The 17,530-nt window shown below is 49.0% G+C and overlaps 8 protein-coding genes across 8 annotated transcripts; 2 read left to right on the forward strand and 6 right to left on the reverse strand.

Moving 5' to 3' along the window:
• Window positions 1-280: 280 nt before the first annotated feature.
• Window positions 281-626, reverse strand: HD556DRAFT_1229640 (uncharacterized protein; the record flags this gene model as incomplete). Its single annotated transcript, XM_041297294.1, has 3 exons — window positions 281-373; window positions 429-541; window positions 596-626. The coding sequence occupies 3 exons, from the start codon at window positions 624-626 to the stop codon at window positions 281-283; spliced, it is 237 nt and encodes a 78-aa protein (XP_041164550.1).
• Window positions 627-869: 243 nt separating this feature from the next.
• Window positions 870-3,942, forward strand: HD556DRAFT_1339955 (Transketolase, thiamine diphosphate binding domain-containing protein). Its single transcript, XM_041302056.1, has 16 exons — window positions 870-1,066; window positions 1,127-1,172; window positions 1,224-1,289; window positions 1,341-1,346; window positions 1,397-1,518; window positions 1,573-1,701; window positions 1,760-1,848; window positions 1,902-1,917; window positions 1,969-2,071; window positions 2,121-2,251; window positions 2,308-2,834; window positions 2,884-2,953; window positions 3,008-3,465; window positions 3,520-3,549; window positions 3,602-3,677; window positions 3,726-3,942. Exons 1-16 carry the CDS (start codon window positions 970-972, stop codon window positions 3,809-3,811), a joined length of 2,052 nt encoding a protein of 683 aa, XP_041164551.1. The 5' UTR covers window positions 870-969; the 3' UTR covers window positions 3,812-3,942.
• HD556DRAFT_1339962 (cytochrome b-c1 complex subunit 7) lies at window positions 3,943-4,709 on the reverse strand. The gene is made up of 4 exons (XM_041302057.1): window positions 4,545-4,709; window positions 4,463-4,491; window positions 4,289-4,408; window positions 3,943-4,233 (listed from the first exon to the last, which is right to left on the reverse strand). Exons 1-4 carry the CDS (start codon window positions 4,678-4,680, stop codon window positions 4,141-4,143), a joined length of 378 nt encoding a protein of 125 aa, XP_041164552.1. The 5' UTR covers window positions 4,681-4,709; the 3' UTR covers window positions 3,943-4,140.
• A 177-nt stretch (window positions 4,710-4,886) lies between these two features.
• On the forward strand, window positions 4,887-5,566 carry HD556DRAFT_1430191 (nucleoside diphosphate kinase; the record flags this gene model as incomplete). The annotated part of the gene is made up of 5 exons (XM_041304883.1): window positions 4,887-4,928; window positions 4,985-5,099; window positions 5,158-5,310; window positions 5,363-5,453; window positions 5,503-5,566. The coding sequence occupies 5 exons, from the start codon at window positions 4,887-4,889 to the stop codon at window positions 5,564-5,566; spliced, it is 465 nt and encodes a 154-aa protein (XP_041164553.1).
• A 491-nt stretch (window positions 5,567-6,057) lies between these two features.
• Window positions 6,058-9,882, reverse strand: HD556DRAFT_1230121 (uncharacterized protein; the record flags this gene model as incomplete). Its single annotated transcript, XM_041297322.1, has 6 exons — window positions 6,058-6,137; window positions 6,188-6,761; window positions 6,812-8,099; window positions 8,155-8,829; window positions 8,881-9,705; window positions 9,773-9,882. 6 exons carry the CDS (start codon window positions 9,880-9,882, stop codon window positions 6,058-6,060), a joined length of 3,552 nt encoding a protein of 1,183 aa, XP_041164554.1.
• An 877-nt stretch (window positions 9,883-10,759) lies between these two features.
• HD556DRAFT_1430193 (uncharacterized protein) lies at window positions 10,760-13,047 on the reverse strand (the record flags this gene model as incomplete). Its single annotated transcript, XM_041304884.1, has 6 exons — window positions 10,760-10,793; window positions 10,853-11,002; window positions 11,056-11,183; window positions 11,238-11,363; window positions 11,426-11,868; window positions 13,035-13,047. The coding sequence occupies 6 exons, from the start codon at window positions 13,045-13,047 to the stop codon at window positions 10,760-10,762; spliced, it is 894 nt and encodes a 297-aa protein (XP_041164555.1).
• A 411-nt stretch (window positions 13,048-13,458) lies between these two features.
• On the reverse strand, window positions 13,459-15,166 carry HD556DRAFT_961622 (NAD(P)-binding protein). Its single transcript, XM_041312137.1, has 6 exons — window positions 14,351-15,166; window positions 14,172-14,297; window positions 13,987-14,114; window positions 13,783-13,932; window positions 13,659-13,727; window positions 13,459-13,608 (listed from the first exon to the last, which is right to left on the reverse strand). The coding sequence occupies exons 1-5, from the start codon at window positions 14,825-14,827 to the stop codon at window positions 13,694-13,696; spliced, it is 915 nt and encodes a 304-aa protein (XP_041164556.1). The 5' UTR covers window positions 14,828-15,166; the 3' UTR covers window positions 13,459-13,608; window positions 13,659-13,693.
• Window positions 15,025-16,864, reverse strand: HD556DRAFT_1339984 (WD40-repeat-containing domain protein). Its single transcript, XM_041302058.1, has 6 exons — window positions 16,838-16,864; window positions 16,389-16,788; window positions 16,060-16,326; window positions 15,647-16,005; window positions 15,577-15,582; window positions 15,025-15,520 (listed from the first exon to the last, which is right to left on the reverse strand). The coding sequence occupies exons 2-6, from the start codon at window positions 16,640-16,642 to the stop codon at window positions 15,447-15,449; spliced, it is 960 nt and encodes a 319-aa protein (XP_041164557.1). The 5' UTR covers window positions 16,643-16,788; window positions 16,838-16,864; the 3' UTR covers window positions 15,025-15,446.
• Between the last annotated feature and the right edge of the window lie 666 nt (window positions 16,865-17,530).

Raw genomic sequence — 17,530 nt, forward strand, 5'->3', positions numbered from 1 at the left:
ATCGGCTTCCTTCCCCTGACGTAGTGTATTTGATAGCGGCTTGGTTGAAATGCAAGAGGTTCATGTATTTGAGATTTCTGAACTACCATCCCAATTCGATGCTGGGGAGGAGACATGTCGCACTCATTATGAGATTTGCGACCATCCGTTTCCCGCCACAGGTGGGAGATGCTTAAACTAATCCGGCCAAGTTTCTTGTGAGACAATTTTGACGACATCAGAAAATATCATGCGTATGTCGACTACGTGAGAGGTGTGGTTGGGTAGGAACGACTAGAGATTAATCATCCTCGTGAAGTTCCTTCCAAACCTGTTCAGTTTTCAAACGTTGCTCTTTGGCCTGGGTGCGGTTACGAGTCGAGCGCTCGACGCGCTAAGCCAAGGAAATATCAGCGCTAGGAGGGGCGTACTAAAGGCAGGCAACTAACCTCTTTTCGAAGGCACTTATTAAGGCTGTCCTTTTCTTGATTGCAACCACCAGTGAGACGCGCCCAGATACTGACATGACATGCATCCAGTGCCTGGATGAATTCCCTGCAGACTTTGATGGCTAGGTCAGAACAGGAAAGAATATCACAAAGGCCGTGCGCCGCACCTATTCGTTTATCAGACAACTGCGGATGCATCTGAGAAATGCTGCATGAAAAGTGTTACAGGACTACACGGCACCGACTGACAGTGGGATCCAAGACAGTTGTCGAAAACCAGTGTCGACGAGTTAACGATACACGCACAGACCAAGATGAGAAGAGAGCTCCGGTCAAGTCCCGGTTGTATGTTTTCCGTAGGCAACCGTCCTGTCCGAGAGAGTTAACGCGAGAATCGACGTGTGAAACGGTTCCATGGTCGTAAGCCTTCGTAAGCCGGTCGCTAACTTAAATCGCATCAGTACAGCTTGAAACAGTTATCTCTGAGGGGTATATATTAACCCGAACAATTCTAACTCCTTCTCCTTCAAATCCATCAATCATGTCTTTCACTCCGGAGTCAACAGACAACACCTCCATTGCCACCATCCGCACTCTTGCTGCCGATGTCGTTGGCAAGGCAAACTCTGGCCATCCAGGTGAGCACGACTAGATCAACTTCATCATGTGCAACGATAACGACGATGACCATCTTTAAGGTGCACCCATGGGGATGGCGCCTGTCTCCCATGTTCTCTTTACAAGGCAAGTCATATCGATGTGTCCACATCGTACGATTATTTAATGATACCCTAGATTCTTCAACGCGAACCCAAAAAACTCCAAGTGGTTTAACCGCGACCGATTTGTTCTATCTAATGGGTGAGTTTGTGTTCATATTCATATTCGACTGCTCGCTGATGAACACTGCAGACACGCGTATGCACTTGACCCCTGACTGGTGTATCGCTAACTGATGGGCAATCTAGTTGCGCACTGCAGTACATCTTGTTGCACCTCTTGGGATACAAGCTTTCCATGGATGACCTTAAGGCATTCAGGCAGCTTGATTCTTTGACCCCTGGTCACCCTGAGGCACACCATACTGATGGTAAGTGCTATTTATGATACAGTCCATGTTGACGGACCGCTGACACTACGCCAGGTATCGAGGTCACCACCGGTCCCCTTGGTCAGGGATTCGCTAATGGTGTTGGTCTCGCTATGGCTCAGGCACACTACGGCGCAGTTTACAACCGTCCCGGGTTTGATCTTATCAACAACTACACGTATGGTTAGTACTTTCCCAGTTCCGGAGATTCGGAATATGTCATAGCCGTGTGTACCTGCAGTTTTCACTGGAGATGGTTGTTTGATGGAGGGTGTTGCAAGCGAAGCCGCTTCCCTGGCTGGTCACTTGCAGTTGGGCAACTTGATCGTCGTGCGTACCTTTCACGTGTAACTTTTTCCCCTCGATTAACCGGTCTGTCCCAGATCTATGATGATAACCGTACGTCGGTTCCTTATTTGCGGCTCCGTTCCGTGACTGATCCCCATTAAGACATTTCTATTGACGGTGACACCGCTGTCGCCTTCACTGAGAATGTCGAGCAGCGTTTCTTGGCATACGGCTGGCAAGTTCTCCACGTCAATGACGGTGACCAGTACGAGATATTTTCTCATTCATATTTTCAATGTTTGACTTTCGCCCAGCGATCTTGCTGCCATTAACGGTGCCATTGCCGCTGCCCGTGCCGAGAAGACCAAGCCTACCATCGTCTGTCTCAAGACCACGATCGGTTACGGATCAAAGCAACAGGGCACCCACGGTGTTCATGGCGCTCGTGCGTGTGATTTTTTGACATATCGAGTGCCTGTGTGCGAACCATCTTTTCCCCAGCTCTCAAGGCCGATGACATTCAATCCCTGAAGAGCAAATTTGGATTCCCTCCTGACCAAAAGTTCTACGTGCCTAAGGAGACTTATGACACTTACCGAGCAGCTGCCCTTCGCGGCGCCAAGCTCGAGTCCCAGTGGAACAGCCTTCTCGCCGAGTATGCCAAAGCATACCCCAAAGAGCACGCCGAGCTCACTCGCCGGATTTCTGGGAGACTCCCGGAAGGATGGGAGCAAAAACTCCCTGTGTACACCCCTGCCGATCCTGCTCAAGCATCTCGCAAGCTATCTGAGCTTGTCCTTACGGCGATTACTCCCGCACTCCCCGATCTCATGGGTGGCTCTGCCGATCTGACAGGCAGTAACTTGACCAAGGTCAAGGGAACTGTCGACTTCCAACCCCCTAGCACCGGACTCGGAAACTACGCTGGCACGTATATTCGATATGGTGTTCGTGAGCACGGTATGGGCGCCATTGCCAATGGTCTGCATGCTTATGGTGGTATTGTGCCATTCGTCGCTACATTCATGGTGAATAGTGTGGTTCCTTAGCCGATGTTTCTCGCTGACCCCATCTTAGAACTTCGTTTCATATGCAGCTGGTGCCGTTAGGTTGTCCGCGCTCAGCAAGCATCAGGTTATCTGGGTCGGTGAGTAAACAGAATCCTTCAGAAACCAGGAAACGATGTTCATGATTTGTCAAGCCACGCACGATTCCATCGGTCTTGGAGAAGACGGTCCCACTCATCAGCCGATCGAAACTGCCATCCACCTGCGTGCAATTCCCAACCTCGACTTCTGGCGCCCTGCAGATGGTAACGAAACATCTGCAGCCTATCTCGTCGCTCTCAAGAGCACGCAGACACCATCCGTCCTCTCGCTTTCCCGGCAGAACCTGCCCAACCTTGAGGGCTCTACCATTGAGCGTGCAGCGCGAGGTGGATACGTGCTCTACGAGGTCGCTAACGAGGACATGACGATTGTCAGCAGCGGCAGCGAGGTTCCGATCGCCCTTGAAGCAGCGAGCTTGCTTAAGAAAGAGGGTGTCAACGTCCGGCTTGTCAGCTTGCCTTGCTGGTCGGTGTTTGACAAGCAGGATGAGCAATACAGGCTCAGTGTCCTCAGGAGCGGTGCTCCAATTCTGTCATTAGAGGCACTCACGGTAAATTTGAATAGCTAAAGAAGTGGCACATTTGGCTGACTTGTCTCGAAATAGACCGCTGGTTGGCAAAAATACAGCCACGAGGTAAGGTTTTGTGATCGCATCGATTTTGCTAAATAGCTCATACATTTGGCAGCAATATGGTCTACCTGCATGGGGTGCTTCAGGACCGTACCTCAAGGTGTATGAGAAGTTTGGTATCACTGGCCCTAGTAAGTTAGCGCATACACAAGAATGTGATGTTACTAACTGTGATCCAGACATTGCCGCCGTTAGCAAGAAGGTCATCGCGTTCTACAAGCAGAGGGGCGGCCAAGTTGTGTCTCCTCTCGTCAAGGCTTTGTAGGTTTATTGTGTCGAGTAGTACTAAAAAAGTTTGCCGGTCCTGGAATTAGGTTAGATTACTTGTAGAAAGCGATGTAAAGATCCTGTAATCAGATAGATTGATGATTGACAAGTTGTGGTGCTTTGTCCTACATAGAGTGTCGCTCTGAAAAGGACAGAAATTGGATATATCAAAGTCGTGGTGTTGCAGAGGGTAATCAAACAAAATTGAAGCATCCTTCTTGCAATTGATTATAGTTCAAGTGAACAGTATAAAACTTCAGGTGAAGTCATCGCCAATATGTGTGGATATGGATAGTCACAACTGTGAGTCTACATGGATGCGAATGTCTATTTGCGTTGGACGGTCATTGTGTCCCAGGTGGATCTCTCCTCCTCTTCCTTAATGACGTTCAGAATATGAGGCTGGAGGTATCGCTTGTCCTGAAACAGCGGTCAGCGTCAATCCACTTTTTAGTACTGCGAGACATCAACGTACATCCTCAGGCTTAGACCACTGTTCTTTTGGCAAAGGTTTGTGGTGAAGATCACAGTTGCTTGCAATTTTGAAGCGGTAGGAGCGCTCATAGGTTTCTCGCGGAGTTAAACGACCGAGTGCCTGTAATTCCAGTCAACGTTAAATATGTTCATAAAAAGTGGATAGGCGACTCACCCTTTGGACTTGTGGGTTCTCTTCGACCTCTACATGAATCCAATAAACATGTTCATCCCCGAACTAAACATATGACACGCACGGAGGTCATCATACTTGAGGCCCATCTTGCGGTAGCCCATGAGGTTAGCATACCAGTGAGCGACTGGTGTCACATATTTCTTGAGCGTCCGCGAGGAGCGAATGTAGGGTGCGAGGGAAGGGCCGAGCACGTTCATCGCGTTGGCTACTGAGTATGGTGTCTTCACGAAACTACAATTCAAGAAGCGGAACCACCCGGGGATGTTATTTGGCGTTATTTGCATCCGCTTTATTTAGACTTATTTTTCAAAAAGATAAGATCTGGTAAGATAAAACTCGCAACAAATCTTGACTGCGATCATTTAGAATCACTTCCTCATCTTTCCGCTCAGATACAACAAAAATGGCCCCCAACATCCGTGAACGCACCTACATCATGGTCAAGGTAGCCATCTATCATCTCGAGATGATCAACCGCTGAACGACCGCACCATCTTCTAGCCCGATGGTGTTGACCGTGGTCTTATTGGCGAGATCACCGCCCGCTTTGAGAAGCGCGGCTTCAAGCTCATCGCCGCCAAGCTCATCTCTCCCTCCAGACAGCATCTCGAGAAGCGTGAGTTTGGGATTCAACCATATTTTCAACGAGATGATTGATCACATTCGGTTTGTAGACTATGAGGACCTCCGCGAGAAGCCCTTCTTCCCTGGTTTGATCACATACATGCTCTCTGGCCCTGTCTTTGCCATGGTCTGGGAGGGCTTGGATGCTGTGAAAACTGGCCGTGTCATGTTGGGCGCCACCAACCCCCTTCAGTCAGGCCCTGGTCAGTCTATCATGAGTCATCAAGTTACATTTAGGTGCTCACTTTATCGTAGGCACCATCCGCGGTGACTATGCCCTTGCCGTTGGCCGTAACATCTGCCATGGCTCTGATTCCGTCGAGAACGCCGAAAAAGAGATCTCTCTGTAAGCTCACAAGAACACCTCAATTTATTCCGTCTGACCATCTTTGCAGCTGGTTCCCTAACGACCTCGTCCAATATTCGCGCTCCAATGAGGCAAAGGTCTACGAGATCTAGACGTGGACAAAAAGGATAGCAACAATAATTGCCAAATGTTGTAAACTAGATACCATTACGACTGTAATGTGGAAATGACCGTTGCAGTAACGTCAGAGAATCAGAATCAGTGTTCGCGCGACAACTAAGATGCAGACCATCAAAGGACATCACAGTTAGATTACTAGTAAAACAATAATAAAACAGAGTAGATAATAGATGAAGATAATGAGCAACAAGGTATTGTATGCAATGAGAATGAGGGTATGTATGCAAGAAATGATGATATGAGAGAACAGCTGCCAATGTGTGCGAACACCTACTAAGTACACACTCCTCGGCGTGCCATAGTATGCAGGATCCAGCTACCCTAGGCATTTGATCCGGAACATGTGACCTACTACGTAAGAGGAACTCCGGCCCAACCACGCTGATAGACATCCTGCAGCGCTTGCAAGACGTAAAAGGTTAGAAAACCCATGGCATCGATGTCATGAAGCCACAAGCATGCATTACGTTCCAGATGCTAGTATAGCAGCAAGATCTTTCTCGCCAGCTGCTGCAAGTTGGCGTGAACGCGCTTTCAAACGCACTACATGAAAATGAGCCGTTGTGAGCGATATCAAAAATTCAAGGACTCACAGAGACGATCCAGAGAAAGTAGCACCACCTTGACAGCATTAGCATCTCGCACAGGTGAAGTATTCTTCAACAGTGCAGAGCGGTCCACCCAATGCTCATCTTGCCAGATCGCAGCTTTTAGAATCAGATCATCCATGCAACGATCCCATGAATCTTCAATGGTAAGATCAACCTGCTCGGTCCGTACATTCAGTGACGTCAGGTAGTTGCCTTTTGAAGTCTGGACTTTTAGTGAGGTTGAGTGCGAGCGAACGTGTGAGGTGATGTAAGCAACAGCTTCTTGAGCAGCTTCGCCAAGCTTAGACGGATTTGATGATAGGCCGTCAAGCTCCATGATAACCGGAACTGGCAGGACGACGGTCCATCGGAGACTCTCGATGATGGATGCGATGGCCGATAAGGAAGATAGTATAATGTTGGTATCCAGTACAAGAATAGTATAGCCTGCCACGATGTTTAGAGATGGCATTGACACGGTTTTCCGGGAACGTGCTGGGCGAGACCGCTGTTTGGGTACGTGGGCAGGTGCACGCTGACCTGAAACGTGAAGTGACCGCAAGTACCTCCGGCGTGCCTGTCAACGTTATCAAATACCGTCCGAAAATCAAAAACGAGGCAACCAACCTTGAGCTCCTTGACTTCCTCAGAATCATTTTCGTCGTCTTCGCTCTGTTCTGATGATTCATCGGCATCGACATCCTCAGCATCGACATCCATAGAATCGTCGGTCGAACGACGACCACTTCGCCTCCGTTCCTCTTCCTCGCGCTCCTGACGATCTTCCTCAAGCCATCGCGTCACTTTCGCTTCCAATACACCCTCAACCCTCCATTCACGTGTGCCCTCCACCCAGGTGAACCCATCAACAACACTTGACAAGGAAACCGCACAGCGGACAAGTCGGCTCCACCTCTTGCTTGTCTCTCCACGCAAGCTCTCCCCACGGGAGAGACCATCCTCTTCGTCATCTTCATCTTCGATGATTCCATCGGTGAGCTGACCGCCTTCTTCCACATCTAGAATCTCCACCTCCACCCGCCTCTCCTCTCCGCTCTTCCAGTATCCACGCTCGAAGACTTTTCGACCAATCCACTCCATCCCACGAAGGCACCAGTCCTCGGAGAGAGGCGGGGCACAACCACTTGTCAGCATCGCCCACCGCTCGCCGCTAGTACCTGGGATATCCAATCCTTGCGTGGCGAAGATATCGCGGGGAATTGTGGCAAAAAACTGGGCAAGATCATGCCAAGGTATCGAACGTTCCATTACGGAAAGTGTCTCTGTATGTTTTGTGACGGTAGCCAAGAAGGTGAGCATGACTGAGAGATAAGGATTGAGAGTTGAACGAGCAAAATGTGAGGCCTTCCGCGTCGGATTGCGGAGAACAAATGAGAGCATTGAAAATGCAAGTTCCAACGCTAGTTTGAATGACACTGGCAGCTCCATAGGGATATTTGCATCTGATAGAGCTGGAGATGTTTGTTGGGTGCCTTCGTCATCCACGTCCATCCGTTTCTCTTCACCGTCTTCGTCGCGGAATGCGGGCGTAACTTGATACTTCTTGGCAACCTTTACAGCTGGAACACCTGCGCCAGTGTCACGAGCACCTACGCCACCAATCTTACGCAGCACGCCGCTCGGACGACCATATTCAAGCACGGCACCGATGTTCACGACAGCCATCATGATCCACTCGCGTTCTTCGGCTCCTTCGATTTCGATGCGCTCAAGGAAGCGAGCGAGGGTCGGCGAGAAGTCGTCAAGTTGGATGTTAGTGAATAGCATGCCATGTAAAAGAACGAAGAGTTCGGGTGCACGGGCGTCAGGTTGTGATCGCCGCGATTGCGCAGTTGACGACCAGATGGGAAGAATGGACTCTCGAGAGGTTGAGAATGTGTGGAGGGTGGTCATACTATGGAGAACAACTGATCAGCAATGATGCAGAGAGAATTGACGCGAAAACAAACCTCTTGACGAAATGATACACGGCGCGTAGCTCCTCGTTGTCGACCTCGCGGCTTAACAAACCGAGATGGTGGTGCAACTTACCTGCACCAGGGGTATCCGCAATGCCTTGAGCATACCACTCCTTTGCGATACTTCGCCAGCGCTCCTTCTCTGGCTCGACATCCATCATCCGCGCGGCGACAACGCCAATGCTCGGGCTCGGTGAATTGTCTACCCGCGCAGCGGGATGATCGGAAGATGATTTGACGCTCATCTGTGATTTGCTCTTGGCTGTCACAGGTTCGCCATCTGCGGATGCCGCGGCCGCTTTAGACACAGCGTCTGTAGTTAGTGCCGAGCCTTTCAATTGGTTATTAGTGACCATTGCAGCCACAGCCATGCGATAGCGCGCAAGATCGCCAAGAGCCTCGAGCCAACCGGATCGGAACGAACGCAGAGTCGGCTCCTCGAGAAGGCCGGTGTAGAAGGTGTAGGCGTAATATATAAAGTCTTGAAGGTGTTCAAGAGCGAGAGGCGAGGAAAACGAGGCACGCCTCAAGGCCTCTAGGAGTTTGTGGAATGCGTGTGTCCAGAGGCGAATGATGATATTGTACTTGCTTGGGATTACCCGGAGGGACGCCGGAACGCTCGGTGCGAGGGAGATCTCCATCAGATTATGCATCATCTCAGCGAGTCTGTACGCACTCCATCAATGGTATTATGATGAAAACCGGAAAACTACTTACCGTTTATGGTCTGAGATCAGCTTCGTCCATTTTTGCTGCTGGAGGTCTTCGTCGCTAACTTCGCGTCCTCGTCCTTGGAGAACAACGCGACCTTCATCTACGAGATCATCGGGGTCCTCGTTTAAGATCCTTGTTTCTAGAGCGGATATGTTGCGGTACAGCTTTTTAAGCTGAACGGCGAACGCATTATTGCCTGCATCCTCACGGGGCTTGCTATCGAATAATGCGGACGATGCAGATGAATTATCCGTCGTGCCAGATGAAAGGGTGAAGCTTGATGTCAAGGAATGAGCATACGAGGAAGTCGAGGACGCGGAGACATAGTCTCCTGATGATTTAGGTGTAGGTGGAGGCCTACCACCATTTGAGGATGGACGGGCCATAACCGACACAGCAAACCTTACAGGATCATCCTTCCTGTGGTCGAATAATTGACGGTTTGCTGGCGGCTCCCTCTGATGGGAAGTGAGGGTGTTGCGCGGCGGGGAAGAACTACTTGTTACATCAGAAATTGATTCGGGTTCAGTTGTCCGTCTCATGGGAATGGGATCTGTGTTGGGATTGAATAATTTTCCCTGTTGAGTCTGCTTTGCGTGATGATGGGGGCGAGGGGACGTAGATATCTTGAGGCGCCGTGAGAAGTCATCTGGGTCTGCCTCTGGATGGGACACGATAACATGAGGTGCGAGGTGAGTCTTGCGTGGAGATGTCACTGCGGGAGAGCTGCGGGAAGGAACGGGTGGCGGATTGGGATTTGGAGGTTGCAGACGAGAAGTAGATGGAGATGACGGCGTTCGCTCAGGGCGTTCGCGAGGACGAGTTGCACTAGATGAGTTGAATGAATAAAATAAAATTTAGCAGATGAGTTACATAGGAAAGAAATGAAACATACACGGCATTTCTTCTCTGGAAGGCAACCATACGCTCTGCAAAATCGGTTGGCTGAGCGGGATCACGGTCCCTTAGCCTCCTTGAAGGCTTTGGCTCATGGCTTGATTCCATGACCTGTAGCAGCTCGAAAAGCTAGAAGTGCTGCTGCTAGAGGTTTTAAAAGTGAAGATATACTTCTAGTACGACTGCGAGATGAGTGGACGGAATGCAAGAGTAAACGCTGTGGGCATACCGTTCCTTGTCCACTGCGCATTTCGAGAATCCGCAGTCGTTGACTGCGCCGATCAAGATCTATCCAAATTTAGCACTTTGTCAACCACAAAAACATTTTCTTAAATTCAAACAATTGATAATTGCAAGCACTTTATACAAAGAAATACTTGGCTGCTAACTTGTACCAGTTCCTTGCCACTGGGTTCAGTATGTGACGAGGACCTCTAGGCGAAGTAGCAGCCGTGTAGTGCCGCAGGCTCGCAGCTTGGCAGTCACGGGGTGTCCTAGTATCCTTTTGGCCTTGCCACTCCCGACACGCAGGCTCACAGTCGCGGATACACCACTCCAACGTTGCAAATCTCCTGCCAATCACGATGATAGTATTTGAATCAGCAGTCACTGTCCGCAGCCTCGCACAACCGCTGTCAAGGATCTCCAAAGAGTCCAAACCGGTCACAGGCACAGTCAATTGCCTTTCGTTCATCTATTTACACTTTGTGATTACCAAGTACTGACGGTGGTGCAATTTTGCGGTCAGCTGCGGAGATAACGTGCTCTCTGCCGTATAGAATGGACCCGCGACAACGCCGCTGCTCGGAAAGAGGTTTCCAATCTCACCCTGGAGATTGCCTAGCAATCCCCTTGATTACACGTATGGAAGGGTACTTTACTGCTATATGAAGTTCCTGTGACTGTCTATGCGAGGTTCAAGTCTCATTTCTTTACAGATACAACAAGCCTCCCACAAGCAACCCCTTCTTCCTCGAGTGCTCCATTACCAGGAGTGATGACCACCGCTGACGATAATACTGCGAATTTTACAGTTAGCTTCACTGCTAAGCAAAGAAATACAACGGAATCAACGCACTCGCTACCCGTACAAAATGTCGATGCATCAGATGCAAGCCACGTCACTACACCGCGCAACTCGTCAGGGCGTCCGAGTCGACCCAGAGGGTTCATACTAGACCACACATCGAAAAGGTGCGGTTGTTTGTCCAGATATGCTGCAGTCATACTATCACAGCCATCATGATTTAGCATTGCAATGCAATTAATCGCGAGACGAACCTGGTGTAGATATGTCCTGGAGACAACGAGTTGACGCGAATCTTCTTTTCGCCAAGCTCGCAAGCCATGCTACGAGCCATCTGCAGGACAGCTGATTTGGAGCTGTTGTACGATACCCAGGCGTGGCCCTATACAGGGTCAGCATGCAAACATGGCCATAGCGGGTTTTGGGAGATGCGCACTCTGTTAGTGATACTGCCTGACATTGATGCGATAAGAATGATACTGCCACCGCGTCCGAAGCGCGACATCTGTCTGCCAGCAGCCTGCGCAGTGAAGAGGACACCACTGGCGTTAACATCCAGGACCTTCACATTGGGGTTGATTTCAAAAACTGCCAGTGGAGAGCAGCTTATCGACAATCACCCACCTCCCTGTACTCCTGCGCCGGGTATTCCAGACAGTCTATGTGTGACTTGAGAATACCAGCCGCAGCGACGCAAAAGTCCATTCTTCCCTCTTTATCACCAATCTCCTCCGTCTTTTTCCAAAGCGCCTGCTGATCAGTGACGTTCGCGCTGAAATACTCCAGCCGCGAGTTATTCCCTAGCTTCGCGACATAATCTCTGCTTGCGATCCATTCATCTGATGGCTTTTCTGGAAGATCGAAGCAGTATACGACACGTGCACCAGCTTCGCAACATGCAAGAGCCATCTCCAGGCCAAGGCCCCTATTTCCGCCGGAGATAAGCCCAACGCGGTCGGTTAGCGCGAACTCATCGAAGATCTTGGGCTTTGGTGTGATGGATGGGTCTGCAGCAGCCTCGAGGGCAGCCTCGATACCGAGTTTACCGAGAGGAGATGCAGATTGAGCTGGGAATTGAGAACTATGGGAATATTCAGCTTCCGTTTCATGCAACATTTCTAGATAGATAGATTGAAATAAACATTTGGCACATCTTACCTGGACATGATAGATGATTGCGACAGGTTCGTCCCAGTAACGTTAGGGAAAACATGAGGGGTCTTTATACTGCACGCCCAATAAGGCGCGGCCTTCTGTGAGCTCACCTGACCATAATCAAGGCAAGATGCGGCGTATGAATAATGAAATTGGTACTAAATTCTGAATGACTTCGTGACCACATGAGCAGGAGGTGTTAATTTACGGAACGAAGTGGTCTTCCTAGTGAAATCTAAGAATTGGAGTATCCGCTTATCCGCGTTTGATCTGATAGTACAATTCTAAGGCTTCCTTCCTGCATCTGATATCATATGATATTTCCATAAGTGTAGTACTTTACAAGACAAATCTCTGCGTGTAGTATTGTAACTAGAAAGAACGGGGCTCGTTACGTGTGTGGAGCTTAGTGAACACCTATAAGAACGGTCAGTGCGACTTCTAGATAATGAATGATACGCACCTCAGATATAGTACATACAATAAAGGGGCTGGAAAAGCATCGACGGATTAACTTGGGCGACAAAGGCAAAAGAGAGAGGCACCTATACAACAACTACAAGGGCTGCAAAAGTAACAATGAATTAACTTGAGAGACGAAGACGAAGTAGGGACACCGAGAAACAAGCACTTAGCGAATTACGATATAGCATCAAAGTTGACGTCCAAACGACCTCTGTACCTTGGCATCAAGCTTTGGGTGTACCAACGAACCATGGCGTGACAAGGGCATTTGCGCGTCTGAGGAGATTGACACCAAACCAAGACGACAACGACTCCCCGTTCCACTGGTCTGCCATATGTATTATCTTGTCGTCATCATCCAAATCTACAACGATGATAGACTCAATTCGCTAGAAAGAAGTGAGCGAAAAACATGAGTACTTTTCTCAGAATTTAGCCGACACTGTATACCTTCTTGGATCCTATGTACCGTAAAGTATATTCTTGCGTTTGCGAGTAGATGAGACGTTTCGGCACGCGAGTAAATGACATGACCCGACTCGAGATTGTCTCTGACTTTGAAAAAATCTTAGGCTGAAGACCTATGAGGATTTGACATTTCACTTGAACGCACGATTACTCGCCATGGCAAACCACTGCGTGAACGACTCAGATCTTGGCAAGTATATCATGGGCTAGAGAGTCGCACCTGAGGAGCATATTGCGCATAACCCTCGCATCTGACCAAAGGATCCTACCAGAATGAGAGAATCGTGGAGTTGAATAATGGTATGAAGCTGACCTCAAAAACTGCATCGTGGCTCCAAGTTCTCTCAAAAATCTCCTTTGACGGCCGACAACAGTAGAGCTCATTCAGATCAACCATGATGCGATCTCGAATTATGTCGTCCATGGGTGGGCTGGGCTTTCCACTGGCAGGAGACACGATAACTTGGTCGTCATTTTCAGACACAGGCGCTCCAGAGTAATGGGCACCCCCAGCAGCGGAGTAGAAGATGTCTGGAATCGGGAGAGGTAGCTGCAATGTCTGACGGTGGTGTATCATTGTGGGTGATGCTGAATCACTGCTTTTGCGTGAAGTAGCGTGTACAGCGGATGTTTCCTGTGAGGTGGTCATTTCTGGAGAGTTTGAACTTTGCAGCTGCTCAAGCAGACACGACTCCACACCTACCCCAATGTGGAGAGACCTCGGAGATAAGATAAGATAACGGTGGCAATGCTAGACGACTCCAAGTACATATACATTGAATCAATTCAGAACTCAATTCGGCTCTACCATGCGGTATATCCACCGTCGACAACAATGCTAGAAAATATTCACGTCAATGTTCACATCTCCGAAAACCAAACATTCTACGCACTTGCTTCCTGTGCAAAAACTCGATGCGTCAGATGCCAGCCACGTTATAATTCCACGTAGTTCGTGAGGCTTTCCAAGTCTATTCATGACGCTTTGCTCTGACCATATAGCTTTATATTCCGGTCGCGCAGAAATTGTTGCTGTCGTCATGCTGTAAACTTATGCGTCAGAGGGTTTTGGAACACAACTTGAACACAGAACGTACGGTGTCTCAATATAACCTGGTGATAGCGAGTTCACCCTGATGTTGTTTGGTGCAAGTTCGCATGCCATGACACGAGCCATTTGTATCACTGCAGCCTTGCTAGTATTGTATGGAAGTACTGGCGTGTGCTGCAAGTGCAGTAGTCAAGGGTATGTACTAAGCGAGAAGAGCTGAACTATGGTTACCTTCAGAGCAATACTGCCAGCGATGGAGCCCAGGAGAATAATGCTTCCCGGTGTCTGGAACCGATGCATTTGCCTTGCAGCAGCTTGAGCACTAAAGAACACTCCTTTGAGGTTTACAGCATAAACCTCTCACGAAGTTGAGCTATGATCTCACGATCAAATACAGAACGTCGACACACCTCTTCGAGCTCTTCTTCTGTATACTCCAAGCAAGGCCGCGCGGCTCCAGCGATCCCTGCTGCTGCGACGCAAATATCCATCCTCCCCTCCTTTGTTGCAATTTCTTCTACCGTTTGGAGCAGCTTTTTCTGATCACGGACATCATTAGTCACATATTCGAGTCTTCCTGCACCGTCAAGTTTTGCTAGGCTCTGGCGAGCGGCGTTCCAATCTTCACCTGGCTTCTCCGGGAGATCCAAACAATATACTACACGCGAACCAGCTGTAGAGAGCGCCAATGCAGCCTCGAGTCCGAGACCACGGTTGCCTCCAGTGACAATCGCAACCCGGTCTGTTAATGCAAAATCTCCCAAGCCCTCTCTTTGGATTGCGGGTGTACTAGAGTGCAAGGAGGCTAACCTGACTCCACTCTTGTAAATAGATGAGCGCCGCAAGATTGCTAGGCTGCCAGAGCAGCTGGTAATCGACTTCAGCATTGTTAGGTGTCACTTTATCGTGGATACAGGATCAGATGAAGCATGCCAGGCTCGCGCATATTAGTATAGACGAGCAATAGCGCCAGCCTATCCCCTACAGGAGTAATTGGCATTCCGAGTCCAAAATAGATTGGCTCTGCTTATCTTTCAGAAACCATGGTACCGTCCGATGTAACGGCCGCCGCTTAGAGTTGAAATTGTCGTTCAACATGATCCCCGTTAAGTATAGTCTCGGACGAGCATGTGACTAATAATAAGACTGCAACACGCAAGGAAGAGATTGATATCAAGGTATCATCTCTCCAACCAAGTCACTCCGGCACACAACTTGACAGCAGGCAAGAAGTTAACTGCCCAGCCTCTCTCAACCGTAATACCCACGAGTACTCCTGGTATGCGCCCCAGTGGAAGTATGATTGAGTAATTCCATGCAAGTCCGCTAGCTGTTGAATAAAGATAGTCATGCAGATTGGAAACAGTATGATATGATTGAATTGTAAGCTTCTTGACATTACATGATGTATCCCCTTGCTCGATCAACGAACATTTCCACAAACTAATCGACAATGTATGACCTAAAGATGTTAGACGGTGTGCAGTGTCTCCTTCCCACTCTCTCCTAACCACCGTTAGTATTACCTTGCCACAAGCCGTATGCCTTCCCGGGTGTTGTTTGCCAGAGTCGAATCGTACCTGTGACATTATACCTGTCAATATCCTCCAAACCATTCTGTTCGAACAAGTCTCACCATCCTCTGAAAAGTAACGTAATTGACGCCTAATCAGATAAGAATGCCTACAGTTAGGAGGAAAACACACCGCTGCCGCTTGCATATACTTCGCCGTCAGGGCTAAACTCGACGCAGTGGACAGGTCCGTGATGTCCCTTCAAGATTTCCCGCTCCTCACCATCCATTCCATGGACCCTGACCCACTCGTCACCGAGATTACCTGTGACAAAGCGGTCTTGAAGGATAGGATGAACGGATGCGGATGATGGCGAGTACGCTAGGTTGAGACTATGTGTTGGAGTACCACTAGGTAAAGCAGGTATGAATGCAACAGTTTTTCCCGATGTCACAACCAGACGCTTGGTTTGCGGCGATAGTTCCATCGAAGTTATGGGATTAGGGAATGTCATAGTTGTTGTAAGTTTTCGTGTTCGCAGGTCCCACCATCTGTACAACATTATCGTCAGTGGCGTTCTGTCATAGTTAGTTATTATAACAAACTTGATGATACCATCATCTCCAGCCGATACACCAGTATGTTCTCCAACCCAAACTACGCTCTTCACAGTTCCATCATGGGACGGTAGGCCAACATCGCCAAGGAAGTCTGCCTCGGCGTCTGGCCGTGCAAGGTCAAATATTCTGACCTTCTTTTCTTGACCTCCAGTAAGAAGGTGAGAACACGTCGGAGAGATTGCCACAGTTCGAACGATATGATTGTGAGGGAATGAGTGTAAGACATCTCCTGAATAGGTGTCCCAGATTTTCCTTGGTTTTAATTATAATTAGCAAGGAAGGAAGTAAGGTGGCAATTGGAGCGGCAGACTCACGCAGTGAAGTCAGCGCTTCCTGATGCCGCTCGCGAAGCATCCGGAGAGAGTTTTGTGCACCATACTGCACCCTTATGACCCAGAAATGTGCCTATCCAGTCTCCGGTCCATTCTCTAAGCATCGGATTGCCATCTTTGCAGCTGGACACAAGAAGATAGGTGCCATCGTCTTGGAGTGGTGAAAAAGAGAGGTGAGTTACTGGGCGTGTATGACCAGGTGCCACGAGAGGCACAGGCTTTGGGTGAATAGACATAAATCGATATCGTTACTGATGGGTTCGTGATATCTGTTCGTGATACAGGCGCACTGCGCTCTGGTCTTGACAGCGACGAGAGTATGTACAACATTACACAGCGGACAGTGCAAAACAGTTGCTACACGTGACCCATTTACGGCAGCCTAGGACCTTGTAGTTTTTGAAGCTTTCTAGTTGAACTCATATACTCACTGAGGCCAGGCTTTCGCAAATTACAAAGAATCGTTCAGGTCAGTGCACATATCCCTCAAATTGATCGTTAATGATACAGCCAGGGCGTGGCGTAATACTATCAAATTAGCCTGTATGTCGCCATCGAATGTACCAGTGGTGAAGCCTCTGACAACCTGTCAAGCAATACCCTGAGAGGAACATTGTCCTTGTGGATAGCACAGGATGGCATGGCACTTGCATTGTCGCGTGCACGCTTGCCTGGCAGGTACTTAGTACCTGTACTTCATCACGTTGTACTAACGTCACGATTTACATAACTTAATTTCTCCACGAGTATGCTGTCGCCGTGTGTGAATGACTGTCGCGTAGCTCTCTACACGAGTCTCACGCTGTTCCGGGCGGCGGGAACGACTCTGACAGAGTTGTACCTTGCAACGTAGTGCAGCCGCTCTCAGGCCTCAATCATCGTCGCTGGTGTCAATTTGAAGCCAGATTGAAAGGCGCCGACCCCGTGCTGTGGCTGCGGAGTCAGTGCCTATGTCATGAACATGACCCGCTCCGCGTTTTATTTGCCCCTGGATCATTGTGTTCGATGGCACCATCACATTCATCGCGGTGAACATTGTATGCTCAGTAATAAATACCACTCAGAATTCGAATAGATCATCGATGAATTTCAACTCAGCGGATATAATATGTACATGTCACGGT

This window comes from Suillus plorans (assembly GCF_016647745.1).
Source record: "Suillus plorans strain S12 chromosome Unknown HD556scaffold_8, whole genome shotgun sequence".
Taxonomy (NCBI): Eukaryota; Fungi; Basidiomycota; class Agaricomycetes; order Boletales; family Suillaceae; genus Suillus; species Suillus plorans.